The sequence below is a fragment of the Epinephelus lanceolatus genome, chromosome 24 (assembly GCF_041903045.1).
Source record: "Epinephelus lanceolatus isolate andai-2023 chromosome 24, ASM4190304v1, whole genome shotgun sequence".
Lineage (NCBI taxonomy): Eukaryota > Metazoa > Chordata > Actinopteri > Perciformes > Serranidae > Epinephelus > Epinephelus lanceolatus.
This window is the reverse complement of record NC_135757.1, coordinates 9,847,099-9,874,692: the sequence shown is the minus strand read 5'-3', so window position 1 is coordinate 9,874,692 and position 27,594 is coordinate 9,847,099. Positions and strand designations below refer to the sequence as shown.

At 41.5% G+C, this 27,594-nt stretch overlaps 1 protein-coding gene across 2 annotated transcripts in view; it reads right to left on the bottom strand.

Annotated features, from left to right (window-relative positions):
• LOC117250077 (E3 ubiquitin-protein ligase Midline-1-like) overlaps nt 1–27,594 on the bottom strand; it is an 87,557-nt gene that overhangs the window by 21,323 nt on the left and 38,640 nt on the right. For both annotated transcript variants that reach the window (XM_033616062.2, XM_033616061.2), the window contains exon 2: nt 9,041–9,834. In XM_033616062.2, coding sequence (XP_033471953.1) covers nt 9,041–9,766 — 726 coding nt within the window. In that variant the 5' untranslated portion in view covers nt 9,767–9,834. The remainder of the gene's footprint in view (nt 1–9,040; nt 9,835–27,594) is intronic.

The window sequence follows — 27,594 nt, the reverse complement described above, 5'->3', positions numbered from 1 at the left end:
CCTGCCCTTCAGAGGTTGATCACCTGACAATCATCCAGCTTGTTTATCCATATTATATCTCTCTCTCTGTCCGTCCAGATTTGTACCCCAAAAACACAGGGTCTGAAAAGCGTTAATCTCTGCTCTGAATCAACTCGGCTAAGCCATGTTGATTTGATGAGTTTTCAGATATACAGTAAGCCAATGGATTCAGATTAACTCAGTGTTGAGCTGCATGGATGCAAAATCATTTTAAACCAGTGGTGGAAAGTAACCAAGTACATGAAGTACAGTACTCAAGTACAATTTTGGAAGCTTGCCTAAGTACTTCCATTTTCTGCTACTCATACACTCTACTTTATTTCAAAGGAAAATACTGCAGCATATTAATGCCCATGCATGCATGTATTTACTAGTTACCTTGTAGATTAATATTTTACATGCAAAGCATTTCATGGAATAGTGTTTGTGTTTTTTTAGCTTCTGCTTATAGAGTTGATTTTTTCTAGGGACAACTGACAGCACAGGACAAACATCTGTGGATAAAAAGGGACATGAAAGTCACTGTGGTTTAGAGACCGACTGTCATCACTAGGATTCATCTCTTAAAGGGGATACAGGACAGGTTTCTCCACCAATGAGAAATGTATTTTCATGTGCAGTGTATGTTGCATACAATGGTTTGTTGCAGTTCCTCTAATGGCCACTTGAGGGTGGCCCCAAGAGCGAGTCGATCCCCATAGACCCCAGTGTTAAAAATTCCTATATTTACAGGAGAAATAAACATGTTAACAGCCTGTGCAAAAACGGTTTTGCTCCCTGTAGCTAATTAACCCATTCATGACAAACATACGGTGGGTGACTTTTTGTATAACTCACTTGTTCATAATTTATAAAAACTTTAAATTATGCATAATAAAGAACATGGCTGCTTTGAGTGACGTGTGAGTGCTGTTGACAAGTTGCTACCATGATGAGAACGTTGGTAAGGTAACATAACCATGACATAACCCCAGATTTACAAAGTATAGGCATAGCCGTAACTTTCGCCATTTCACTGTGTTTTCAGTTAATTGAAGTTAATTGTAATGTTTTCGTCGCCGTAAAAGTCTTGCTCAGCTAAGGAGTCTGATTTTCAGTTTTTCCAGGTAGTACATTTTGTTTTAATGGTTTTTAAGTCTGCTTTTTGCTTGCAAAAAATAGCATAAGCATTATCACAGATAGCCATTGCTGTAAATGTACCATGCTAATCATGCTAACCAAGCTAGCAACAAGTGTTAGGGTCCGCTACACATTCTCGTCCAAATATATATGTATATTACATATATATATATATATATATATATATATATATATATATATGTAAAATGTAATAAGTAATGTATGTTAATTACTTCATCAAAGTAATGTAATTTATTACATTTGTTTACTTGTTGATTACTTTTGTGACAAATGTTTTAAACTACGCAATCAAGCTGAAAAATGTCAGGAAATGGGTAATGCTAAAAAGAAAGCATTATTGCATGACAAAGAGATGCAAAGCGGCAAAATAGTTATTAAAAAATAACTTAGTAGCACATCTATAGTACTATTCAGACGGGATTAGTTTTACATAGGGATGTGGACTAATGTCAGTTTACCACAGGATGTCTGTAATATAAATGTCTGATTTGCACGGGACAAGAAATCTTCGTAATTCTTCCAGAGATGGGAGTGGTAACTCGGTTTGCGTTGAAATATTGCCCATGATCAGGATTGTGTGTACACAACGATTAGCTATATGGATTTATATTAGGCCTACCTAACACAACCAGAGGTCTTGTGGCTCTGAAAAGTGCTTTCTCCTCAACCTTTTTGATTGGTCTCCCACGTAGGGCTATGCAATCATTAGAAGAATGTCCACTATCACGACTGCCGACAACACCGAATGCTTCTTCAAGCGCCTCCATCATCGAAAAACCACGGAAAAATGGATGTAAACAGGACGTGACGAAATATTTACATACATTTTTACAGAGGATCGCATTCGCACGGGATTAATATTACCCGAGGTATTTTCTCCGGACTGTTTTATAGAAGGTAAAAGTCGCCGTATTTTTACTGACATTATCCGTAATGATTACAGACATGGCGCGTTAGGACGGGACTAAAATCCCTGGTAATAATTACTTTACCCCACGTCTCCACGTTAAACTAATCCCGTCCAAATATGTATTTTAATTACATGACATTAGTTACTCCCCAACACTGCTTCAGGCTCCAAGAATCAAAGATGGCAATAGCCAACATGCCAAACTCCAGGCTTCAAATTGAAGTCCACAAACCCACGACTGACGTCATGGTGGCTATGTCCATTATTTCATAGGGTTTATGATAAAAATAGATCTCTCCTAGGTGGGGTACCCTGCCATGCCCTACCTTTGAAAAAAGAAATCCTAATAATGACATGGTGGTCAGTGTCTAATCCACAGAGTGACGTTCATGGCCACTTGGCAGCAGACAAAATTACCCCACAACTCAACTGTGGGAGACGAGATGAGCAGTGAAATGGCTTGAAATGTAAATACACTTCTAAAAATAAGATTTATTTATTAAATGTGGTCAGCTGACAGACTGGAGCCAGTTTTGTGTTTCTTTTATAAAAGGAAAGCTTCTTCCACAGCATCTGCTCTTAATCACTGTGAGGCTGCTCTGCTGCAGCACACTCAGATCCTCTCACAGGTTTATCTCCTATCACCCAACAAGAATCCTCTTTTTAAAACCGAGGCAAACTTTGCATATCTCCGAACGTCTCCCCTTTGGCTTAAAAATAAAAGTTGTGATGTTTTTCCACCATTGTCATTAGTGCAACTACAACTGTGTGTGTAGGCTATGAGTGTGAGCTAAATCACCCTGAAGCAGTGCTGATAAGCGAAGAATGTGTGCAAGAGGATCACACACACACAGTCAAACATAGATGGAGGCAGGTAGGCAAGTGAAGTGAAAACTTCAGAGACGCTACATCTTTTTCCAGATTTACTGTGACACTGAGCAGGATTGTCTTCTCAGGAATTCTCACTGAACTGCCAGCATTTCACTCCAATTCTTTCTTTGTTGCTCGTGTGTGTGTGTGTGTGTGTGTGTGTGTGTGTGTGTGTGTGAGAGAGAGAGAGAGATCAGAGAAATCGTAGTCACACAGATGAAGAGAGAAGCGGTGAGACAGAGAGAACAAAGGTGGGCAGTTAAACAGCAAGATAGAAATGATGAGGAAGTGGGCAGAGGAAACACAGACCATAGTGGTCATCATTTATGTGTTTACTGCTGCTCTGTGCAGCGTGTCCACCCATCCTTACACACATCCACACTATATTTATATCGTATTGCTAAGTCATCATTTTATAGGGTGTTGTGTATTTGATGAAGGGCACTGGTGTGTTTGCTAGACATCCACTTTTCTCCCACTGAGCTCCTCTGTAAATTGGAAACAATGTTTGTGTGTGTTTGAGAAACAGAGATGACTCCAGCAGGGAAAAAAGTTGCCCTGACTCTAAAGCACAGCACAACAGAGAGGAAAAAAAGAAAACACAGCAAGGAAGGAATATTGTGCAAGGAAGAAATTGGGAAAGAACGGTGTGTGTGTGTGTGTTTGATTGAGAGGCAGAAAGGCTCCAAGGAAAAGGAACGTTCTGTACAGAAAGACAAGAAGTGGACAGTGAGTGTTGTACTGTGAATTCTGACAGTGGCACCAATGAAAGAGAGAACCAGATTTAGAATCTTTAAAGTGGCTATAATTAACACATTAACAATAAATCACATGAGGATCACCTTTTATGAGGTGACAATATGTCAATGTTGTTTTACAGCTTGTTTCTGCTGCCCCCAAGTGGTCAGAAAATGAGCTACAGCAGGAACTTCAGCTATAACAATGGGTTTTTCATTAGATTAAATGATGATTGAGCCATTAAAGGTTCTGTATATGAGATTCAGAGCAAACCACTGTCCCCTATGTAATGATATAACGGGTTGATGGTTGATGTGTATTGTAATTTGAGCTCGTCTTTGGTTCGTTGCGGTAAGTTGGTTCGGCATGTGTGTGTCCCACTGGCTCATACAGTGGTTACTGCTGATATCAGGACAGCAGCGTTGTGGAAGCATAGCGCCAACCCACCAGTTCTGCCCTGTTTAATCAATACGATGTCACTCAGACCTCGTCACATGTCGACATTTGGTCATGGACTTTCCACATCGGGATATGGGAAAAATACACTTCTGGTTCCACAGAAACTATACAGTTTGCATACAGTTTCTTTCAAATGTACAAGCACTATGTCAATACAGCACCGCAAATGGACGTTATGTTTTCCTTAAACTACAAACACACGTGGTTACGTTTTGCCAACACAGGCGTGGTTGGGTTCAGGCAACAAAAGCACATGGTTGGGTTTAGGAAAAAATAACAGGATTTGGGAAACAAACACCTGCCTCCTGGGTGAAAGTCCGTGGTTGTTGGATTCATCCAGCACCACTCCTTCCGGCCCTACTTGGACTTCCTCCACCCTAACTTTTGTTGTCCTGGCGCATATTTTGGCTGTGTATCATGACGACGTGAAAGAACAACTTTTTTTTGTGTGTGTCTCATGCCAGATGTCACTGACCAAGCAGCAGTTTTTGACAACTTCGGATTGAGAGCAGGTTGGTTTAACACAGTTAGCTCTTTTAGCACTGCTTATGGAGTTAGCACCATTAGCTGCTAGCAGCTGCCTCAGCTACCTTCATGTTGAGAACCGTGTCCAGACAACTTTCCGCTCTGAAATTTTCTTTTGAAAAGTAACTTAATACCAGACTGAAAAGCTTTTTTTCACTACCATCTTATCTGATTGAAATTTTGTTGCGCGTCTGACAACACCCAAAACTCATGGGTGTGATGTCACAGTGTACTGACACACCCTAAAGTACCCTTCCTCATCAGTGGAGATGATTTTTAGCTGGCGCTGCTCTTTAATACTTTACTTTAAAGGAAATTTGTCAAGTTTGGAATTTAAAGGTGAAATGATCAACATTATAGCATGTACCATACTGAGGAAGGAGGGAAGGGAACAGGTGTATTCATGATATGAAAGATGAATGAGACAGTTTGGGGACATAAAGTTAAATACTGTGCTTATCAGTGAGGCTGTGAATCAAATGTTTCATGTCTGTTCATGTCTTACTGTGCATGTTAGCACTTGACAAACCACAGTATGTTGTTTCAACACTAAAGGCCGGCTGATTAAACCAAATGGATTACTATATAAACACCACAAACCTGTGATATGAAACTAAAGCTGACAGGCCACACACACACAGCAGTCCCCATCTTTTATCCTCAAGGTTCTTTCTTCTCAGACCCAGAGCCAAGGACTTTAAAAGCTATTTCCAGCCGCCTTCTCTGTCAATTTCCTGTGACGGGGGTAATTTTATCTCTGAAAAAGGATGGGTGTTCCCACAATAACCTCCACGGCTCTTATCAGACACACCACCACTGCTGCAGAAAAAAGGAAACTATTCCAATCATCTGATATTCTTTTTTCCCCTGTGCCGAGTGGGGATATCTCAAATTCCAGCAGATCAGTGCAAAAAGTGATATGCATGAAATGGTCCGGAAAATATGACCACAACAGTTTTGCCTTGTCAGACTCCAAAATGAAAGAAAAGCGTCATATCTGAGTGAACGAGGGAGGGAAAAGGACTGCCTCTAACATCTTAAGTATTTCAAGTTCTAACCATCGGGTTACCTGACAAACAGAGGCTTTCATGCCTGTGCTGTGCCTCCTCTTTTAAGAAGTTCCCCCAAACTTTGCAGTCTTTATGAATTAAAAATCAAATGTGTTGTTCAGCATAAATACTGCATGGCGGTCGGGTTGCTTCTCGTGGTAATTAGCTTAGATCGGGACCTCAATTTGTGTCCTACCCTGTTTCTGTCGCTTGTTCATAACTCCAACCATTTGCTGCAAAACTTTTAAAAGCTTCGACTTCAGCAGAGCTAGCAAAAAATAAAGTGTAGCATGTTTAATTAATCTTGTTGTGGAATTATTTCAATTAAAACTGACACATTTCTCTTTGTCTAAAGGTTTAAAAAGACCACATTACTTGTGTTACATAATCTTAATTGAAGATGAGATTACTGTTCCTGTCGAGATTTGTTTGTTTATGCAGTGCGTGGGTTTACTGCATGTTGTTACTGTATGTGTGCCTTGAAAAGGAGCAAAATATAACCCTCGCCCTACGGAAATGAATTAAGGTTAAGTGACCTGACATGGAGCTTTCTACTCTGAAACTTGAACTAAAACTTAGCCTGAGGCTGGGATGTATTTTGAGCCTCGCTGAGGATGCAGCAAAACAAGTCATGGAATTGAAAACAATGGTGATATTTAGTGCTATTAAGTGTCCTTTCGTATGAAGTAGCATGGTGAATGTATCCTTCTCTGAAAGGTACAATTCACTCGAAAATCAAAATGTTTTTTGTTGCTAAACCTGGGCTGCTATTTATCAGTCTTGGTGTTTGGTTTGTGGTGTGCCGAGTTTTGGAGGTAGCTATCGTAGAGGTGTCTGCCTTCTTTCCAATGTACTGGAACTAGATGCTTGTGGTGCTCAATGTGCCAAAAAATACATCTAAGCAGCAAGATCTGTGGATTACCTTGAGTAACCAGGTGATTTCTGGAAAGATACATCGCTGTTGACTTTTTCAAATCTAACTTTTTGGTATTTTGAGGACATCCAGCTGAGAGCCATTAGGTTCCATTATATTGGAGAGAAGGTAGACATCTCTACGGCTGATATCTCCAACACTCGTCAACTCGTGCCCCTTTTAATGCTGTGTCTCGGTTCTCCAGAGTCCTCAGGGCTAGCAGGGTCTTAACCCGTGGTTTGTATCAAACTCACGTCATGCGCCAGCTGGCAGTCTTGAGGCTTTCGAGGGCAGGTGGTCAAATCCCCCCGAACTTCTGCCAGAAAAGGCATGTTCTGCGTGTGAGAAAGGAGCTGCTGTCTGTGTCTATCTTCAGATTACTGTAAGGCGATAGGGCGGATAGGGGGTCTCTAGTGTATGTGTGCAGGCGTGCATGCCTGGGTGTGCATGTGTTTGTGTGCGAGGGAGGCAGAGACACAAGTTAATGAAGCGTTCATACATGTTTTGCTCTTCCCATCTGCTCTCACTGTCCTCAAAGTGCACCAACTTATATATGATTTATTCATTTTGAGTACTATATAAAAGGCAAATAGTAACTTTTCCAACAAGTCTTAAAAAATTAGTGTTAGTCAGTGCCTTAAAGAGTCTGTATTTATGACCATGATCATCACATGACCTCATAATTCTGAGATGTACTTGAATGCACATGTACTGCAAGTATAGTACCCAGCAGGTATTGCCAGTATGTCATGTGCCTCTCCTTCCTACATGGGCAATATTTTTCACCCTGTGAGCACATCAGAGCAAAGAGAGATCTGCTATTGCTTTGCTTTTTGTGTTCCTGCAGATAATTAGCCTGTATGATAAGTGCTGGATGCGCTGACCTGTGCTACGCTACGCTCCGTCTCCGGATGAATGGAGGGAGCATGATAATTAGATGATGCACTGACCCGAAGCTTTCCTGCTAATTATTCTTCTCTGCTTAAATCTGCTGAAACATGCAAGATGAGAAGGTGCGGACGCGACGTGTCAATGACAGGACATCAAGCCCATCATTGAAAGCAGAGAGGGTGCCGACCAGCACAAGGCCCATAATAAAAGATCACTGTGTGGAATGCAGACTGTGAAAACAGATGGTTTGAATTACTGCTTTTGGTTATTGTTTGGTGCTTTGTTTAACTTTTGGCAGGTTGTAGATCATAGAAAAGGGCATTTTAAGGCCCAGAGACATATTACACTCTTTGAAACAACTTCTAGGTCTTGTTACAAAGCTGCTTTTTCCCACCGAGCACTAGTGTTACTTTAATCGGTACCTTTTCTGCCGTGGGTACCACAACTTGGAATCAGTTGTTGTGTTTCAGTTTCTTCCATTATATCACTGAAGGCACGCTGCCTCTCTGAGGACGTATTACAAGCTACTTCACACTTGTACATGTGTTTTCAAACCTCCGGTAAGAGGAAAAACCTGTTTCTCACAGGAGTCACACTGCAGCGTTTCATTTAAAGGCGCTTTGCAAGGCTGAATAAACACGTTCTGAGCGAGTGTGCAGCAGGGTATTGCCGAAAATGTTCCCAGGCTAGATGACGCTTTGGAGAAGTTGGATGTATTTTCTTGCTCATTGTGTGTTACGACTGTGTGAGATAATCAGCTTGATCCGAAATGTTTTTGTTGGAGGAGTTAGTTAACGCTGCGTCTGAACACTAGGAAAAGTAATGAAAATGGTCAAACACTTTGTAACGTGGTAAACTGCCCAAACTTTATGGAAGTGCAACACTAAACCAACGGCGTAGCCCTTTAAGAAATGCGATTTATTCTTCAAGGACAGATATAAGAGGAACAGCATCCCATAGACATCCCAAGTACATTCCCTCCTGCATGGACTCTGATGTAACACACACATCTCCACACATACTGCCTCTGTGGCCATTACAGCACACTCTAATAGCCATGCTCAATCAAGCACACCTACACCCTGCAGGCAATTGGCGCTCATTAACCTGCAACCTCACCTGAAGACACCATGCCTCGTCACTAATGACACTTCCCATATTCACCGTGTGTGCATGCCTCTGAATACCCTCCTGGCACGCTGGCATGGTGTAGTGATTATGCTAATTGCTTAATTATTCAGCAGAGATAATAAGTCAGCATGAGATGATAAAATCGCACTTGATAATTGAGTTAGATACCTGGGTAAGGATAATAGGAAATTTCAGTGCAGAGCAGCCAAAAATTAAAGCTTAAAATTCATTATTTGTGTTGAAGAATGGGGGGAATCTATATCTTTGATATTAATGGCCGCAGGTTTTCTGACATATTTATGAGTCTTAAAAGAAAACCAACCCATGGAAGCCAAATTATTCACACAGACGCACATGTGAGAAAAATAAAAAAGAATCAACTTCAGTGCTTACCCTGAGTTTTTCATAGCGGTCGCTCAGTGCTGCCACCTGGTGGTCTCTGTGCCTTCCCACCAGCTTGCACAGCGAGCAGATCAGCTGGTCATCAGTGACACAGTACATGTTCACCTTCTCCTCCTCGTGCTCCAGGCACTGGAGCCCTCTGAGGTGGGAGTCTGGCATGGGCTCGATGAGCCGGTGGCCGGTAAACGGCTTCTTGTTTGGGTGCGTCGCTCGGAGGCACTCCTCGCAGTACGACACCTCACATGTCACACACGTTTTGACTGCGTCCTGCGGCGGGTCCTGTTCGCAGAACTGGCACTGGACCGGTTCAGGAGGTGTGCCCGGACTAGACATGGCAGCGCTGACTGGGACCAGCGCCAAGCGGTTGCTCCCTTCTTCTCCGGGAGAGTTGGGCCCACTGTGGGGCGCAGGCAGTGGCAGCGGTAGAGGCACCCCAGCTGAAGATGAGGCCCGCTGAACTCTATCAATAATGTTTTGCAAGGTCACGTTCCTTTTAAGTCCTTCTAATCCACGCTCCGGACTCAGGGAAATGACATATCTACAGGTGGGGCACTGGAAGGCGCCGATGCTCTGAACAGATTCGTTGGTTGTACAGTGGGAAATGAGGATGCGATGGGCGCAGCCGAAGCACAGGCTGTGGGCGCAGGGGAGCAGTAGTGGGTCTTCAAAGAGCTCCAGGCAGATTGGGCAGGTCAGCTCTGACTCCAGAGTGTCCATCCTGCTCAGAGGAGGCCAGGCGGGACCAGGCGCAGCGTCAGCGAAATCCAGAAGAGCCGCTCAGCTGTCTGCAGGCCAGAGACAGAGAGATAAATGGCGGAGGGCAGAAAGAGAGGAAGAAAAAGGGAAGAGAGAGCAAAGGGATTTGTGATTAAATGGTGTGAAAAGGCTTACTTCTCACTGCTTTCTTGGGAGGACTTATATCTCAATGGAGCAGACCACTGAGTGCACTTAAAGAATGGCAGTGTTAAGTGCCGGATTTTCTAAGTCTGAAGATATCAATTGTCCCTCATTTTCAGTTTTCACACACAACGAAGAGCTTTGAAAAGTTAAGCATGTTTTCAGATCTTTGAAACCAACAACAGTGATGCAATAATTAGGTATAGATTTCAAAGGCGTAAAGAGTAAGAGGACAGACAACAGTAAACAAACTTCGACCTAATTTTTTATGAAATACCCAACTGGACACTGGACACACCACGACGTTCTGTAACTGCAGCTGCACCCAGTTTGGAGAAGCAGGCAGATGTACCGGCATGGAAACTAAGCAACGTACTGCTGTGAAGGGATCGGCAACAAAATGTATTTTAGCCACCTAAAAAAAACACAACATAAGTGTGCACTGTATTTAGAATACTCACAGCTTTACCTCACTGTCAGACAGCAGTTTTAGACAGGAAACCGAAGCCGTTCTATCACTCTCTTCAAAGCCAGACTCCGTGAAGAAAAACAGTAATTTCACATCACAGAAGACAGGAACTGCTGGTGTACCGCTGCCTTGATCAGGAAGTTAGTTTGTGTTATTGTGAGACTTTGGTGTTTAAAAGGGTGACTTTAGATTCAGTAACGTCTCATAATAACATAAACTAAATGATCTTGGCATCGGTAGATGAGCAAATCCCTTGTTGAGCAAGTTGAAATTACTGTTTTTGTCAGTGTCTGGTGGGTTTGAAGAGAGCGTAGATGGGAAGCTGAAGCTGCTAAAAGCTTTCCTGTCGAAACAGGCTCTCTGTGTCGAGGTAAAGCAGTGAAAATATTCTAAATATAGCGTTAATAAGCGTGATAAGTGCCTTATAGAACACATCTTCAAAAGCTGCAAATTATCTCGTTATGTAACTTTGCAGTAATTACTCTTAAAGGATTTGCAATCATTGCAGTGAGTGATAAAACAGAGGAGTAAATGTTGACCAATGGCTTCTGGGAATAAAGTATTTTGTTCTCTATATTGCTGACTTTTTTATTGTGCCTCATAGGGAAACCCATGCATTCACACACACATGACTTTAATCTAGCAAAATCAACACCTTGTTGTCAGAAATTTATAAGGTAGTTATCACAGCCATGGTGAGGTTAGACAATGTTTTGTCTATAAACATTTCATTTAGTATGCATCTATAAGCCTACAAATAAGTGTGGCTGAAAGCTTCATCAGTCTGTCCAAAAGTTAACAATGAGTTTCTGACTCCAGGTTAGAAATCCAGCCCTGCATGCAAGTTGCTTTCTTTGTTCTGTCTTCATTTGTAAATTTAGCCGCAGGGCTGTTAATAATGTCAGTTAGTCTGTGGCAGCAAATGGGGATTTCGCAACTACTACAAAAAAGAAAAACTTTCACTGCGAAAAACTACTTTATAAGATTGGATGAAACCGATACAAACCCTTCAGGGGAATGGGATCATTGCAGGCTGAAGAAAATGGATCAATGCAGAGTCAAAAAAGTGATACACTCAGGGACAATAAAAGCACATAACTAAGTTGTACTATGAATAAATATGTAGTTAATTTTGCCACCATGCACAAAAACTAAATGATTTATTTTCCATGATACAGTGAAGTGGTTTTGGTACAGAAGGTAAGCAGTTATATCTTATATCTTGGTTACCACAATAATCATGTCTGACTGCTTCTTAAACAAACTTGATTCTGGCTTTAAAAAGGCACAAAAGAATTAAAAATTTCAGTTCTACAAGATGCCACGATTGAATAAAGCACAGAGGGATAGGGCTATTGGCAGGCTCCAGGTTGGGCAAAGCAGGCAGGTGATAATCAAAACCAGCCACATTACCAGACACCACGGACAGGTTACATTTATGTTTTTACATAGCAGATACTGTAAGGTATAACTTCATGTTTAAATAAAGCTGTGGTTAGGTTTAGGGAAAAACCCACTTGGATATGGTTAGGAAAAGATCATTGTTTTGTCTTAAAATACCGGGTTTGGTGAGCACAGTCCTGGCAGGAAATGCGGCATTGTCTTGGTAAAAACAGCTGCTTTTCATAGCACTATCCACCTTGGGAAAATGCTACAAAACAACCATGTGTGTTGCCTGAAAGGATCCTGATAAGCAGCAACAAGTCACAACAAAACACTTATGTTTCATGCCCCCAAAAAATGCTGGAAAAACACTGACTGGTCGCTACAAAACAACCATGTGTGTTGCCTAAAAGGATCCTGATAAAACAGCAACAAGTCATGACGAAACACTCATGTTTCATGCCTAAATAAAATGCTGGAAAAAAGGCTCATTTATGCTCAACGTTAAATATGGATCCGGATACGGACGGAGCCTTCGGTCCGTGCTCCGCGTTCATTTCGCGTATTTCTGCACGTTTCCATAAAGCTTACGGATACAGGCCAAACGGAGCAGTACCACCGGGAACCGTGGGGGCAGTGTTGCTGTCACTACCCGATACGTAGCTCTAGTAAGACACGAAGAAGAAATAAAAATAAAAAGAATTCTCCGTCCTCCAGTCGCGATGTATTTAACAGCCTCACTGACCACCGCCTCCTACAACACTGCCCCCGTTTTTGTCTTTTATGCAAGAGGTACATTATCAATATCTCCTCCACAGTCGCCATGTTTGTTTTTGAGTTTGTTGTTGTCATAAACTTTTGACGCTGGGCTGCCTCCTGGTGGATATATTGGTTAACATCCATGCTAACGTAAAGGGCGCATGGAAGTATGTGGGCAGTGATGGTAACATCATTTGAAACGGATGTATACATTTTTGTACGTAAAGGGAGCATAAATGAGCCCAAACACTGACTGGTCGCTACAAAACAACCATGTGTGTTCCCTAAAAGGATCCTGGTAAAACAGCAACAAGTCACAACAAAACACTCATGATTCATGCCTAAAAAAAAAATGCTGGAAAAACACTGACTGGTCGCTACAAATCACCCACGTATAGAACCTAAAAATCTGCTGGACAAACACTGACAGGTTGCTACAAAAAACCTACGTTCAGTGTCTAAAAAGCCAAAAGCTTTTCATAGCACTATCCACCTTGGGAAAATGCCACAAAACAACCATGTGTGTTGCCTGAAAGGATCCTGGAAAAAACAGCAACAAGTCACTTCAAAACACTCATGTTTCATGCCTTAAAAAAAATGCTGGAAAAACACTGACTGGTCGTTACAAAACAACCATGTGTGTTGCCTAAAAGGATCCTGGTAAAACAGCAACAAGCCACTACACAACACTCACATTTCATGCCTAAAAAGCCACTGTACTGGAAAAACACTTACCGGTCGCTACAAAACACCCACGTATAGAACCAAAAAAATCTGCTGGACAAACACTGACAGGTTGCTACAAAACACCTATGTTCAGTGTCTAAAAAGCCAAAAGAAAACCCAAGATCCTGCCTAGGTCTCGCACCATCCACCATCCCCATCACCTTACCATGACAAAATCACCCATATACTACATTACTTTAGAGACGTATATTAACCATTCAACTGTAAAACGTCTACAAGAGCAGTAAAATGTCACTGAAGTCTCTGCCAACTGGCCAAGAACTGGCCGACCACGTGTTGCAACTGCGGTGTAATATTGACAGATATGACTCAAATGTCTCTCGTTTAGATTTAAAACTCTCATTGAGCTGTATATCAAAAACATTCATTAGAATTAATAAAACAATAATTACTTTAATGCTATTATCTAAAAACCACGTGATGTGTTTTTAATTTCCCTGACTGTAGATAAGGCTAGCACAAATGGAATGTATTGAAGATAACAAACATAGTGAGGATAGTTTGCAAATTCATGCAAATGAATGCTAGAAACAATGCTCAAACTAATACTAATCATATTAATAAAACCCTTCTAAATCATCATGACTAAAAGATATCAAGCTTTCTGAATCAGTGGCTCAATTTCTGATGCAGGAAAAGAATCCAGTCCGAACCCTACAGTGTGTTTTTTTTCAGCAGATGTCACTGTTTACTGAGCTTAAGGCTTGGGCGCGTTTGAGTGGACTACCACACTCAGAATATCCCTCCAATTCGCTCTGTAGCCATCTTTATGCATGGCTTGCTTTCATCCTCTGTGCTGCAGATAAACTAAGTCGCTGTGATATCTGCGGCCAGATAACATTCATTTGCAGTGCAGATGAGCTGCAGGATCAGAAAATGGATGGAAGGAGAAAAGAACATATTTAGATTTATTATAAAACTGATGTGAGTCGAGCAACTTTGATCTGTTATTTCCAAATAAGAAAGGAAGTGCCACATTTCTATGAAAGGATATAGAGGAAGAAGAGGACAGACAGTGAGTGGGAGAGATGGAAGTGATTCAGCAATCACACACTTCAAATGAAATGAAATAGGTATGTGTTTGCAGGGATCGTAAACACATCAAATCCTCAGAGAGGCACACTCACATTTACACTTGTCCGTACACATCCATACACACTCACATTCCCACAAACACACAGCAGTTTCTCCGAGGCAGCAAAGAGCCTCCCTCAGGTGTTTATATTTCAAGATAGTTTGTCAGCAAGGACTGAGGCTTGTTGACAGCCCAGTGAAACTTGGAGAGCTGTGTTGTCAAAGGAAATCAGTATAGCATGAGGTTGTTTGCCCTTTTGGTCAGTTTGTCTGTTGAGAACATAAAGACAACAAAATGTCAATCCTTGTGGGCATGCATGATATATACAAAAATGGGTCCCCACTCAAAAAAAAAAACCCTCTATTGTGCAACTGTAGGTTTAACACCAGAGCCAACACACACAAAAAGATGGGACTTAAAGATGATAAATGTCCTTACAGCTGCACAACTCAATATTCATATAAACAAGAGATCACACATATATGTTTAATTCTAAAGGGGTTGCCAGTTGTGACAACCCACACAGAACTTTGCATTTGTTGACGTTACATTTGCTACATTGTTATGTAGCTGATACGTTGAAACTTCCCATTTCAACAAAGCTATGGTTAATGTGTGGTTAGGTTTAAGCACAAAAACAACTTGGTAATGGTCAAGAAAAGATCATGCTTTGGTTTAAAATACCTGCTTTTAGGGGGGCTAAAACCGCTAGAAATATAGCCATGGATCACTTAAAAAACACTTACATTTGGGGTTAAAATGCTGCTGAAAAATCCGCTACAGAGCACCCACCTTTGGAGTCTTAAACCCGCTAGAAAAACAGCCCCGAGTCACTACAAATTCCCCTCACTGAGGGGCTAAAAACTACTAGAACAACAGCCAGGGATCTCTGAAAGAACACCCATGTTTGGGGACTAAAAAAACGCTAGAAATACAATCACAGGTCATTTAAAAACATCTACTTTGGGGGCTAAAAATAAAAGCCACAGGTCGCTAAAAAACACCCATGTTTGGAGTCTTAAACCCGCTAGAAAAACAGCCAGGGGTCTCCTAAAAACACTCATGTTTGGGGACCAAAAACCACTAGAAATACAGTCAATAGCACATTTAAAAACATCTACTTTTGGGGGCTACAAATAAAAGCCATGGGTCGCTAAAAAACACCCATGTTTGGAGTCTTAAACCCGCTAGAAAAACAGCCAGGAGTCTCCTAAAGAACGCCCATGTTTGGGGACTAAAAAATGCTAGAAATACAATCACAGGTCATTTAAAAACATTTACTTTTGGGGACTAAGAATAAAAGCCACGGGTCGCTAAAAAACACCCATGTTTGGGGACTAAAAACCACTAGAAATACAGTCATTAGCACATTTAAAAACATCTACTTCTGGGGGCTACGAATAAAAGCCACGGGTCGCTAAAAAACACCTACAGTCAGGTCCATAATTATTTGGACAGTTGTCATCATTTTGGTTCTGTACACCACCACAATGGGTTTTAAATGAAACAATGAATACCTGCTTAAAGTGCAGACTCTCAGCTTTCATTTAAGGCTTTTTTCAAAAATGTAGTATGAACCGTGTAGGAATGACAACCATTTCTTCACACAGTCCCCCGACTTTAAGGGCTCATAAGTATTTGGACAAACTAACATAATCATCAATTAAACAGTCAGTTTTAATACTTGGTTGCAAATCCTTTACAGTCAATGACTGCCTGAAGTGTTGGACACATAGGCATCATCAGATGCTGGGTTTCTTCCCTGGTGATGCTCTGCCAGCCCTTTACTGCAGCCGTCTGCACTTCCTGCTTGTGTTTTGGGTGTTTTGCCCTCAGTTTTGGCTTCAGCAAGAGAAACGCATGCTCAATTGGATTCAGATCAGATGATATGACTTGACCATTGCAGAACATTCCACTTCTTTGCCTTAAAAATGACTTTGGTTGCTTTTGCAATATGCTTCAGGTCAATGTCCATCTGCACTGTAAAGCATCGTCCAATGAGTTTTGAAGCATTTAATTGAATCTGAGCAGATAATGGTGCCCCAAACACTTCAGCTTTCATCCTGCTGCTCTTGTAAGCAAGACAAGACTTCACTAGAATAAATACAGAGGGTTTATCACAAGATGCAAACCATTGGTTAGCCTTAAAAATGGAAGGCCAGATTAGAGTTTGTCAAAAACCATCTAAAAAGCCTGTACAGTTGTGGAACAGCATACTATGGACAGATAAAACAAAGATCAACTACCAGAATGATGGGAAGACAAGAGAAGGAAGAAGGGAAGGAACTGCTCATGATCCAACGCACACCACCTCATCAGTGAAGCAGTGTAGGTACTGTTATGTCATGGCCATGTATGGCTGCCAGTGGAACTGGTTCTCTTGTATTTATTGATGATGTGACTGCTGAGAAGAGCAGCAGGATGAAAGCTAAAGTGTTTGGGGCTACATTATCTGCTCAGATTCAACCAAATGCTTCAAAACTCATTGGACGATGCTTCACAGTGCAGTTGGACAATGACCTGAAGCATACTGCAAAAGCAACCAAAGACATTTTTAAGGCAAAGAAGTGGAATGTTCTGCAATGGCCAAGTCATATCATCTGACCTGAATCCAACTGAGCATGCGTTTCTCTTGCTGAAGCCAAAACTGAGGGCAAAACACCCAAAACACAAGCAGGAAGTGCAGACGGCTGCAGTAAAGGGCTGGCAGAGCATCACCAGGGAAGAAACCCAGCATCTGATGATGCCTATGTGTCCAACACTTCAGGCTGTCATTGACTGTAAAGGATTTGCAACCAAGTATTAAAACTGACTGTTTAATTAATGATTATGTTAGTTTGTCCAAATACTTATGAGCCCTTAAAGTCGGGGGACTGTGTGAAGAAATGGTTGTCATTCCTACACGGTTCATACTACATTTTTGAAAAAAGCCGTAAATGAAAGCTGAGAGTCTGCACTTTAAGCAGGTATTCATTGTTTCATTTAAAACCCATTGTGGTGGTGTACAGAGCCAAAATGACGACATCTGTATCATTGTCCAAATAATTATGAACCTGACTGTATGTTTGGAGTCTTAAACCCGCTAGAAAAACAGCCAGGGGTCTCCTAAAAACACTCATGTTTGGGGGCTTAAAAACTTCTGGAAAAACAGCCATGAGTTGTTAAAAAACTTCCATGTTTGGGGGCTTAAACAGCTAAAAAACAAACCGCCACGGGGCGCTAAAAAACCATCCTTGTTTGAGGGCTAAAAACTGCTAGAAAAACAGCCATGCATGGGGGCAAAAAAAAGCCAGAAAAACAGCGATGACTTGCAAAAAAATGACCGGTTTTGTTGTTTATTGGTGTTGAATATTGGTCTGCAGCTTGGCAGCCATTTTGCAAACCATCCTGTCCACCCCCTGATGATAAGTCAGCTCATATATGTAATTTCATAAATGCTGATATACGTGCAAATGTTACAAATTCATGGTTTTGCTGAAATGTACAATGCCAACATTTTCTCCTTGCAACTGGGATGCATTCAGGAGATGGTCCAGACTAAAACATGGCTAAATGAGAGTAAGTATTGGATTTACAGTGGTTGGGTGGCTGCAAATTAATTCTAATGTTACACTGTGTCAGCTGGGTGAGTAAACAGGCAGCTGTTTGACTCTACCTCCAGCGAAACGTGTAAGCAGTGTTGTGTTTTTAGCTCGTTTTACTGCCCCCAGGTGGCCAAAAAAATCAATGAATGCAGCTTTTAGCTTGCTGCAGCGTAATGTCAAAAATTCCAAACTTGTGCCAAAGCTGGAGGCGTCAGTCGTTCGATCAATAATGAAGTTGATATTGACAAGTTGGAGGCCAGCTCCAGCTGTAAAATGCACCAGCACTTTCTCATTAAGTTGCATTCAGTCCATTGACAGTAAAGCTGAAACTGAGCAGTAAACTGTGAATTAAACACCTGGATTAAATTACAACAAGTTTAATATGGTAATAATCTTACACAGCTAATTTCCCCTTTACTACAGTAACACCTGATTTTAACTTGTAAAGTCCAACTCTACAGTACCCGTATTGTATACAGACTCCTAACCCAGTGTTTCCAGCTGGAATTTCCTTTTTCGAAACCAATGTCTTTTGGAAATAAATCTAACTCATTAAAACCATATAAATCTCTTGCAGGAATGTTGAGGGTGTGTACTGTGCATTGAGCATTGCAAATGGTGGTGTATTAATGAAGCAGATTTGAGATTATGCAGTCCATCCCTGTGCACAGCTGTCAGCCAGGTAACAAAAACCGCAAAGAGCATTTTACAGAAGCAGAGAGACCACGTAAAAAAAAAAAAAAAGTTCCCGACAAAGTCAGCAAAGTTCGACATTGATGGAGCTCTGACAGGCCACTGCTTGACAGGAGGGAGAACCTGGAGGCACGAAAGGATAAAGAGAATAAATCTCCCTCATTCTGACAAAGACAAACACACACAAACCTAAATCTGACATACATAGTCGCACAAATCCAAACTGGCAGGTGAGACAGGGTGAAATGCCTCTCAGCACACCATAGGTGACACTGTTGAACCGAGCAGAGGTAGGAGGAAGAGCGTTACCGAGGGAGAGGAGGGAAGAGTGGAATAGAAAACAGGCATGTGAGAAGGGCATTGAGACTGGAGGAGGACATTGATCAAATCCAGGCGAAGTTGTTTGTTTTTCCCACCATCACTTTGTGCCTCATGACTGTCAGAGCTGCCACTGTGTGCGAATGGCTCGTCTTCTGTGCTGGCACCACTGAAACGTCAGTACCAATACTCTTCAGTGGGGGGCAATACAAAGCTGCGAGACGGTGGATGGATCCTCCACTGCTTTATCCCGCTCTCTGTTTCTTACTGAACAGAGAACAGATTTCATGTATATACACGGCGTCTATTTATATGCTGTAGTAATACACCCCCATGTGTGTTGTACATGACAGAGTGAAGGTATATTGTGTGTGGCCATTATGGCACATTGCTGCCAATCTCTTTTCAAAAGCATAATATTTTAGTTGCTCTCCAGCTGCTATGGTGACAGCTTTATGCTATTTTTGCATTTCTTTTCTGTCATTCAGACCCTGGCCTCGGTTGGTTTAACTAAACTGTAAAAAGAAACTGTTTGTTTGAACTTAAAGTTAGTGTCCAGGCTGCCTTGTGATTTTAAGTTGACTGAATTTGAGGAGACAAGTTGAGGGAATTTTGTTATTTAATGTGCCTTCTCAGTCAGCCCGCACACTAAACCTTAAGTTAAAACTAATAGGTTATTATTTATTTTTACAGTGGTAACCAAGCATTACTTCCAAGGCTTAACTCCTTGAAACCTGGAGTGACATCACCTTTCTTGTGCTGCTTTCAGGCCCTTTTCGTATTTAATTTATTAATTTATTTAATTTATTTAAATTTAATTTTTAAAAAGTATTTAAACCGTTTGATACGAAATAGTGCGAGTTTTATTTTTTATTTTTAAACATGGAAAAAAAGGCAATGAGCGCTTGGTTAGACATATCCCATAAACTGCAAAAAATAAATTACAAATAAATAATAATAAGAAGAAGAAGAAGAAGAAGAAGAAATTTAAAAAAATTGATTTAGAAAATTATTTTAGAAAAATAGGGAAAATTATATTTATAATTATTAATTATGACATTTTAAAATTATGTTACAGAATTTTTAAGCACTCCAGGTCATTTCCTTGTTTGTTTCTTTTTTTAAATAAATGTTCTTGTTTTTAATTTTCTCTTTTTACTAATTTCTTGCTATTTTTTGGGGGGTAATTTCTTCTTTTGTTGCTCATTCCCTTCTTCGTATGTTTCCAAAAGAAATCAAGCCAATGTGTTCAGGTTTCAAAGGGTTTATTAGTTAGTTCACTCATGGGATGTGTTATAGGTCACAGCTGGCATGTCTACTCTATGTACTAGTGTTGTGTGATATTGAAATTCTCCTATTGATGACATAAATGACTGTCCATAGAGCATATCTATGGACGTGAGGTTCATATGTTGTAATACCCAGAAGCGTCTTGGCTACTTGGCTATATTGGACAAGGGTATGCTGAGATCAATACATCAGATCCGTAAAAATCTGGTGGGGTTATTTTTATTTTTTAACATGTTTAATTGCCCTTGTACAGTCTCGTTATCGTTCACTGTCATGTTTATATTTGTTGTCTTTGTAAAAGCCTTCATGATTGACGTTGACTGCTCACTGTAGTCGGAGTTTTGGTCTGGCCGCTCTTTGTGGGTGGAGTTGGTGGCAGACTTGCATACTCTGTTAGGTGGTGAGTTTTAAGAGAGGAGCGAAGATTTGCCGGGTTCTAGCTGTAGTCCCGACTTGTTTTATGGCAAAGCTAACAATTTGCTTCATTCACGTTTTTCGGCTCTTTTTTTTGTTTGTTTTGAAATCAAAACAATCGCTAAATAGCCCCATTTGCATTTGTCTTGCAACATTGCGATAAAGCATAGAAAAAGCAAGAGGAAAAGTGGAAGAGACTGATTGTAGCACGAAATGCATAACAGATGTTGCTTCACTGAATGTTCTTCTGTTATCGTGGCCACTTGACGACTATTATTATGGCTAATCAATATTGTGTTGAATGATAATCTTCATATCACCCAAGCGTTGTGTGCACCCACTGTATGGAAGCTAGTTTTGGATGCATTAAGTTTAGGCTAATGCTAGCAGCTCTTGTCTGCTCTTAACATGATCTGAGGAAGTTTAAACTCCAGTAAGAGACAACGTTACCCAAGATGCATTCTCGGAACCCATCGGCTGTATTTGCCGTCTGACTTCCGGCAGACGGCGATACAGCCTCTGGGGGCAGACCCCTGATTTTTTGGCATTCCGGTTTGATTTGGGCGGAGGAGGCGAATTTCCGTTTCCGACTTCCGTTTATATATGAGTTAATATGCTGAACCATTGCGATGGATTCAGAGTTTGCAGTGACGCCAATTATGTTCTGCCTCGTTAGTTCACCGCATGAAGCGTTTAACCTGGCAACAACTGCAGCCGGCTCAAACGTGATTGGTCAATATCACGCGGACTACAAACAGCCTACAACCGGAAACCAGGGCTCTTCCGCTCTTCTTCCGGAGGCAAGATCTCCGGGGTTTGCCTACAGACTCTACATTCACTGAATGTAGAGTCTGTATATAGAGACTACCCAAGATGGGGTTGAATTTGCGAATACATTGGTCAGCCCTTATGCCAAAAGCATGTGTAAATGTAAAAGAGCAAGCCTACTGATTGAAAGCATGTAAGCTATGCAGCCCCATCTCACATTCATCCAGATCATACTTCCATGTTTCGGATCACCAGCTGGCGAGGATGACTTTTTGTCTGAAGCGTGCATACTTGCTTTAGCCTCAGTCTTTGAGCACAATATCACATGTGCAGCCATCAAGTGCATATTCAAGACAGCTTTTACAGGAGTCAGCAGGGAACAGTAAAAAAAGCCGTGGCTAATTATCTTTAGCCTATTTTGGTCCGTTTATAAGAAGTGAAACTAAATGCTTCAAAGGAAACTGTAAGAATGTTTGGTGCAGTATGGTGGACAGTGCTGTAAACTGTACAAGTATGCCATTAAACAGGAAACTAGAGCAGCACAATGCAATCACAGAAACCACGAGTAATATTCAACATATTTTTTTGCCTGTCACTACGTTTGATAGTTAGTTCACTTGACAGTAAAAATCAGTGAACCTCTGAACCCTGTTCCCTGCCTCCGCACAGATAGCAAAATAATACCTGACAGTTATGATATGCTTAGGTGTGCGTTAGAGGATCTGTGTCGAGATGCTCCTCCTTTCAAAAAGAGTCAGATTCCTGTATCGTCTTCGTCTCCTCTTGCTATTCCCGGCAGTTTTCATTGCTCTGCTTTGCTCCTGTTACAAGACCTCGTAACCCAAGTCCAAAATACTACATTTCTATTTTGAGAGGTACAAATGTCATTGCCCTGATGCTACTCCCGAATGTATGGTGCTTTTATTTTGAAACCAAACCCTGTGTATGGTCTCTGATCCATAAATGTCAGCGCATAACCTGATGCAGCAGGACGTGAAACTTTAAAGGACGTCCACTGGCTCCCTGGAGAATAAATAAGCACAACTATGACTACGTTGACATGCACAAAATATTCTGGTGTTTGCTCTTAGTCCAAAACATACATTATTCCTACCAAGCTGTTTACACGTCTAATGAAAATGAACATTTCCATTAACATACAGCTGTGCATACTCAGATTTAAGTGCCCGAACATGTCATTTATCACATCAAAAGTTTTCTGCTGGCTCCGGAGTTGTTTGATCTTGTGAACAAAGCTTGCCTTTATCTTTCATTCAGCCACCTTTTTGAAAACTTTGCGGTGTTTGTGCATATCCAAAAACCTGTTTAATTGCCAAGTCTTTCATAAGTGGGAGTATTTCTCCTAAAGACCAGAAATGTGGGCTTTTCTTTTGAGCATGCACCTTTACCCCAGGCTTGCAAACTTTTGGCTAACTGAGACATTCTGAATACACTGTATACCCGTCCAAAGACCAGAGTAATACCAGCATATCCCACGTGTCTAAATCATATAATGCTACATTTAGAACGATGCCTAATTTGGAATAACCAGCTTGACTTTGCTGTTTACATAAGCCATATTAAATTTGGAATACTGTCATGTTCAGAATAATGGTGGAATATTGGTGTGCACTAAGTCTGACACACCCGATGTAGACAGTGCCTTTAAAGGGGAAGTCCGGTATTTTGCAATTTGAGCCCCTTTTCTTGGCTGTTTATGATGAAATAGAGTGGCTAAGACCAAAATAGTGACGATTGCTCATTTTCGGAGAATTTGTCTTTCCCCTGCCTGGCTTAACATAGTCTCGCCACCAGACAATCAGAGATCTCCGCCTTCTGATTGTCTGGGGACACTCCTTTCTAAAGTCTGTTTAATACACCGGCGAAAACAGCCGGCATCAAAGCAACGCCTCTTGCATTTTTGAAAAGGACACGCCCTCCCGGAAATGTGCGCTCCCCCTTTTCTCGTCCGCAAGGAGCTTGAAAATGGATGCCGAGAGATTTAACTCCGTTTTGTGAAACGTGTGCTCAGTCCACAAGATTGTGGAAATGAAGGACTTACAGCGACTTTGTTTAAAACTTTTAACGCAGGACAAAAGCTATTTTGTACCGCTACACGTGTTTCTAATCGGACTATGTTTACGAGCACAAGAGTTCAGCGAGCCACCAAAGGACCGCCCTGCGGATTTACTATTGGTTCTGCAACATAGGGAGTTTTTTTAAACTCTGAAATTGTATCCGCCCATCTAAACACAAAATCAGGGAGAAAGTCATCAGTCTTTAGTTAAGCAAAGCGTCTAAAGACTGACTTGTGAGTCTAGGTTTAACACTGCTGCCTATGGCCATGTGTGAACCACCCTAAATGTTCGTTTTCAAAGCCATGAAACTCACCGAGTGGTCAGTGGTGTTCGTTGATGTTCTAACATAAAAATCGTAGCAAACTGTGGTTTCCGTGATGATTTATTTGACATTTTGTCTAATCCATTGACTTTCTATCGGAAGCCTCATTGTCCGTTAGTAGTAATCCGCCGCCAGAAACAAAAAGGGGGTTGTTTACGACATGGTTGTAGTCATTGTAGTCATTTAGCTCTGCGAAAGTGCCAGCTCGACAGTGCTGTGTGCGCTCCCGGAGGAAGAACAAGAATGAACGAAAAAGTTTTGTAATAAGTTTGAACAACTGCACAATGGATTACTCGCTTGTAAACAACCTTCGTAGTACGATGCCTTTGAACACAACGCCAACCTTCTTCTGCTTCTTCTCTGTGTCCCATTACATTGCAATGGTTTCCTGCTGGTTGCAACACCCACATAAAGGAGCATTATCTCCATCAAGTGGACTGGAGTGGATAACGCTTCAGGGTCAAACCAACGATGAAGCGAAATCTATACACGGGTGTGAGGCAGCTGAAAAAATAGTTCCACAATCAGATGAATAGCGAAAACACTGATGGAGAACACAGTTTGCTACGATTTTTATGTCAGAACATCAAGGAACACCACTGACCACTCGGTGAGTTTCATGGCTTTGAAAACGAACGTTTAGGGTGATTTTAGGACAGGTTCACACATGGCCATAGGCAGCAGTGTTAAGACAGCCAGGGGAAAGCCAAATTCTCCGAAAACGAGCAATCGTCACAATTTTGGTCTTAGCGACTCTATTTCATCGTAAACAACCCAGAAATGGGGCTCAAAGTGCAAAATACCGGACTTCTCCTTTAAGCTTGCCATCAGGCTGCTGAGTTACACTGGCATTTTCCCTTCCTTCCGCTAACTGCGAATTACCTTTTACAAATCCCCTTCACTACTGGAAACAACAACAACCTCAGAGCAAACAACTTATATCGTAATAATGTTTTGCTAGAGCTGCCTAACAGCTAGCAAGTTCATTAAGCTCCTCCAGAACCAAAGTATAGCCGGCCCTTTCCATGTGCAAATGTTTCATCCTTGACACCATTTTGCCAGAGCACCGTCACTGCATTCTCAGATTACTGCCACCCAAGATGACTGCGATTGGTTTAAAGGAACAAAAACAAGCCAGGGCATTTTTTTCCCGCTGTAGCAGAAAGATAATTTGTGATTTCATACCTTTCTCTGGCACAGACAGAGACGACTGTGAGAACCACTAACGACGCACTGTAGAAATTAAACCTCCTTTAACGTTTGATTTCTCTTCCTGTTTATATTTGGGCAGTCTCTCCCATTAGTCTGTGCTGTACTTCTAAATCTTTCATTGACTTTGGGTCCAAGGAGGTTGCGGCTTTCCCTTCCACTCACAGTTTAAGCTGTTAAAATTTTCATAGGAGCTTTTTCTATCCATTTTCTAAAAACTGATTCGACAAGGGCACGATGCAGACAAAAACAGAGGCTGTGTTTTTGAGACGGGAAAGGAATGTGAGCAGTTCCTGTGGTCCTCCATGGAGCCACTCGTAATGCTGATGTACTGTTAATAACTGTTAATAACTGTGGGTCTCCCACAGTTTCTTCTCTCAATGTTATATTAATAAAAGCCTCTGACTTTATGAAATTTTTTCCTCTTTAAACTCTGCTGCAGGGGAATTTTATTTCACTTCAGCTTTTAAGCAAAATGAATATTTCAGCCACACCATCGCTTGACAAATTGAGCTGAAGAAGTTAAACTCCACCATGGCAGTGGGGAGTGATTCCATTTCCAGATCGCTAAATGATGTGACACGAAATTACTCCAAAAAAAAAGTAATTATAGGAAGCAGCCAAAAGTGATTCGACTCCTCCAAAAAAATGTGTCCGGGTGGGCGGAAGGGGTCCATTTGGTGAGTTGACGTGAGCGGCTGTGGCAGTCCACAGAGCAGAACCGAGAAGTAGGTCATCCCCATTGACCTGGCTCACACAATCAGCATACACTAGTGTGCGTGTGTGTCTGTCACTGTATGATTGTGCTGTTCCAGTTCTCTCTTAACTCACAGGAGGCAGAAAATAGCAAACACAGTGAAATGTTGGAAGCAAGCGAAAGAGGGCAAACCATCTGAAGCTGAGCATAAACATGATAATATCTGCCTGTCAGCCTCTGTAATGCCACATTGTCAGAGCAAGAAAACCCATATGGTGAGCTTGGGCTGAAATATGTTCACAACACACTAAAAACTGAAGGACATTTGACTTTGAAAATAAAATTTGGATATTTTTTCACCACAGCAAACTGCAAATATTTCCTCATCTTGAACATCAGGTTCAGAAACACTACCTACTCTCACAGTCGGGACACGCAGAAAGTCCCAGCGCTCAATTATTCACATTTTTGTGAAAAGGCTGCATAAATTATTGACCCTTTTTGTGAATTATAAAACACAACCTTGTGTTTTTTTCCTTTTTTAAAACCCTCTCCCTCTCCATATTTAACAGCGTCTAAACCTTTCGACACCTTGTTTACCTCTGATCTGTCGAAGAATTTTAAAGATCCCTCAACCGCTTATGGGATTTGCGATTCCAAAAAAAAAAAAAAAAACACATAATCTGCTTTCATAGCAGCAGCGGATAGCGCACAGTGAGAGATTAACCCTCGACCCCGCGGAGTCGTCGAGTACACGTTGTCTTTTCAGGGTCATGATTTCTGTGCCAAGGTCGACCCGAATTTCCCATTGATTTTTATACCTTCCACCATGCGTTGTGCAGATGCAGCCATGCGGAAAGAGTGCTGATACGCTCCCCCAACATGTGGAGCAAAGTCAAAATATTATTCTACAGCGTTTCCTCGCAAAATATTTGTCTTGGGCACTGATTGTAGGAAATGAGTGATAAATCTTACAGCACAAGCGCTGGCAGAAATCATTCTAATATAGTCCGCAGCACACTGGTGTGCAGGTGCAGGTGCTGAGAGTCCAATTAGGATAGAGGAAGTAAGAGCATACTATGGTGATGAACAGGCCCAGAGCTCGAGTTAAAGAAGTCCAAACTCCACTTTGAGACGAGCGATAAAAAGCTCAGAGCTTTTGGATGTCAAATTCAAAGGAGAATTAGATTTCAGAATCTCTCTCATCTATCACATCCCTCCGTCTCCTCTTCCTCTCCCCTGTATAGTAATAGCTGCGTTCTGTGGTTTGTTAGCAACACTAACCGTTGCCACTCACACACACACACACACACACACACACACACACACACATAACGTCTTTGTCTGATTCCAGACACCCTGCCATGTTGATCCCTAATCCGCTTCCTACCACACTAGCTGTGACCAATCACGGGCTTTCATGTTGCGAAGCGGTCAGTCACACCTAACAGGATTGGCCAGTCGTAGTCCAGGATGCCAAGGCTATTAGTGATTATGATAAAGGTTGACAATTTGTGTGTGTGGGTGTGTGTGTGTGTGTATGTGTGTGGCAGGGACTGTCTGGATTCTTGCTTATGTGACCCAGATTGAGTACAGTGCTGCATGTAAAATGAGATGTTATGTTTGGGGGCAGAGATTATAATGGGCAAAAACAATCCTGGTGTCAAGGACACATTCGCTTGGCCTGACTGTATAACTACTTTTGTTGGATGGTATATTGTCCCAGAAATCATTGCAATAAATGATATTATTGTCATTTTGAAACCACGTTAAGCCACTGATATAATGGTAAGACAATAGCATATTAATAAAAGTACACCCTTTCAAAGTGCGATGAATTTT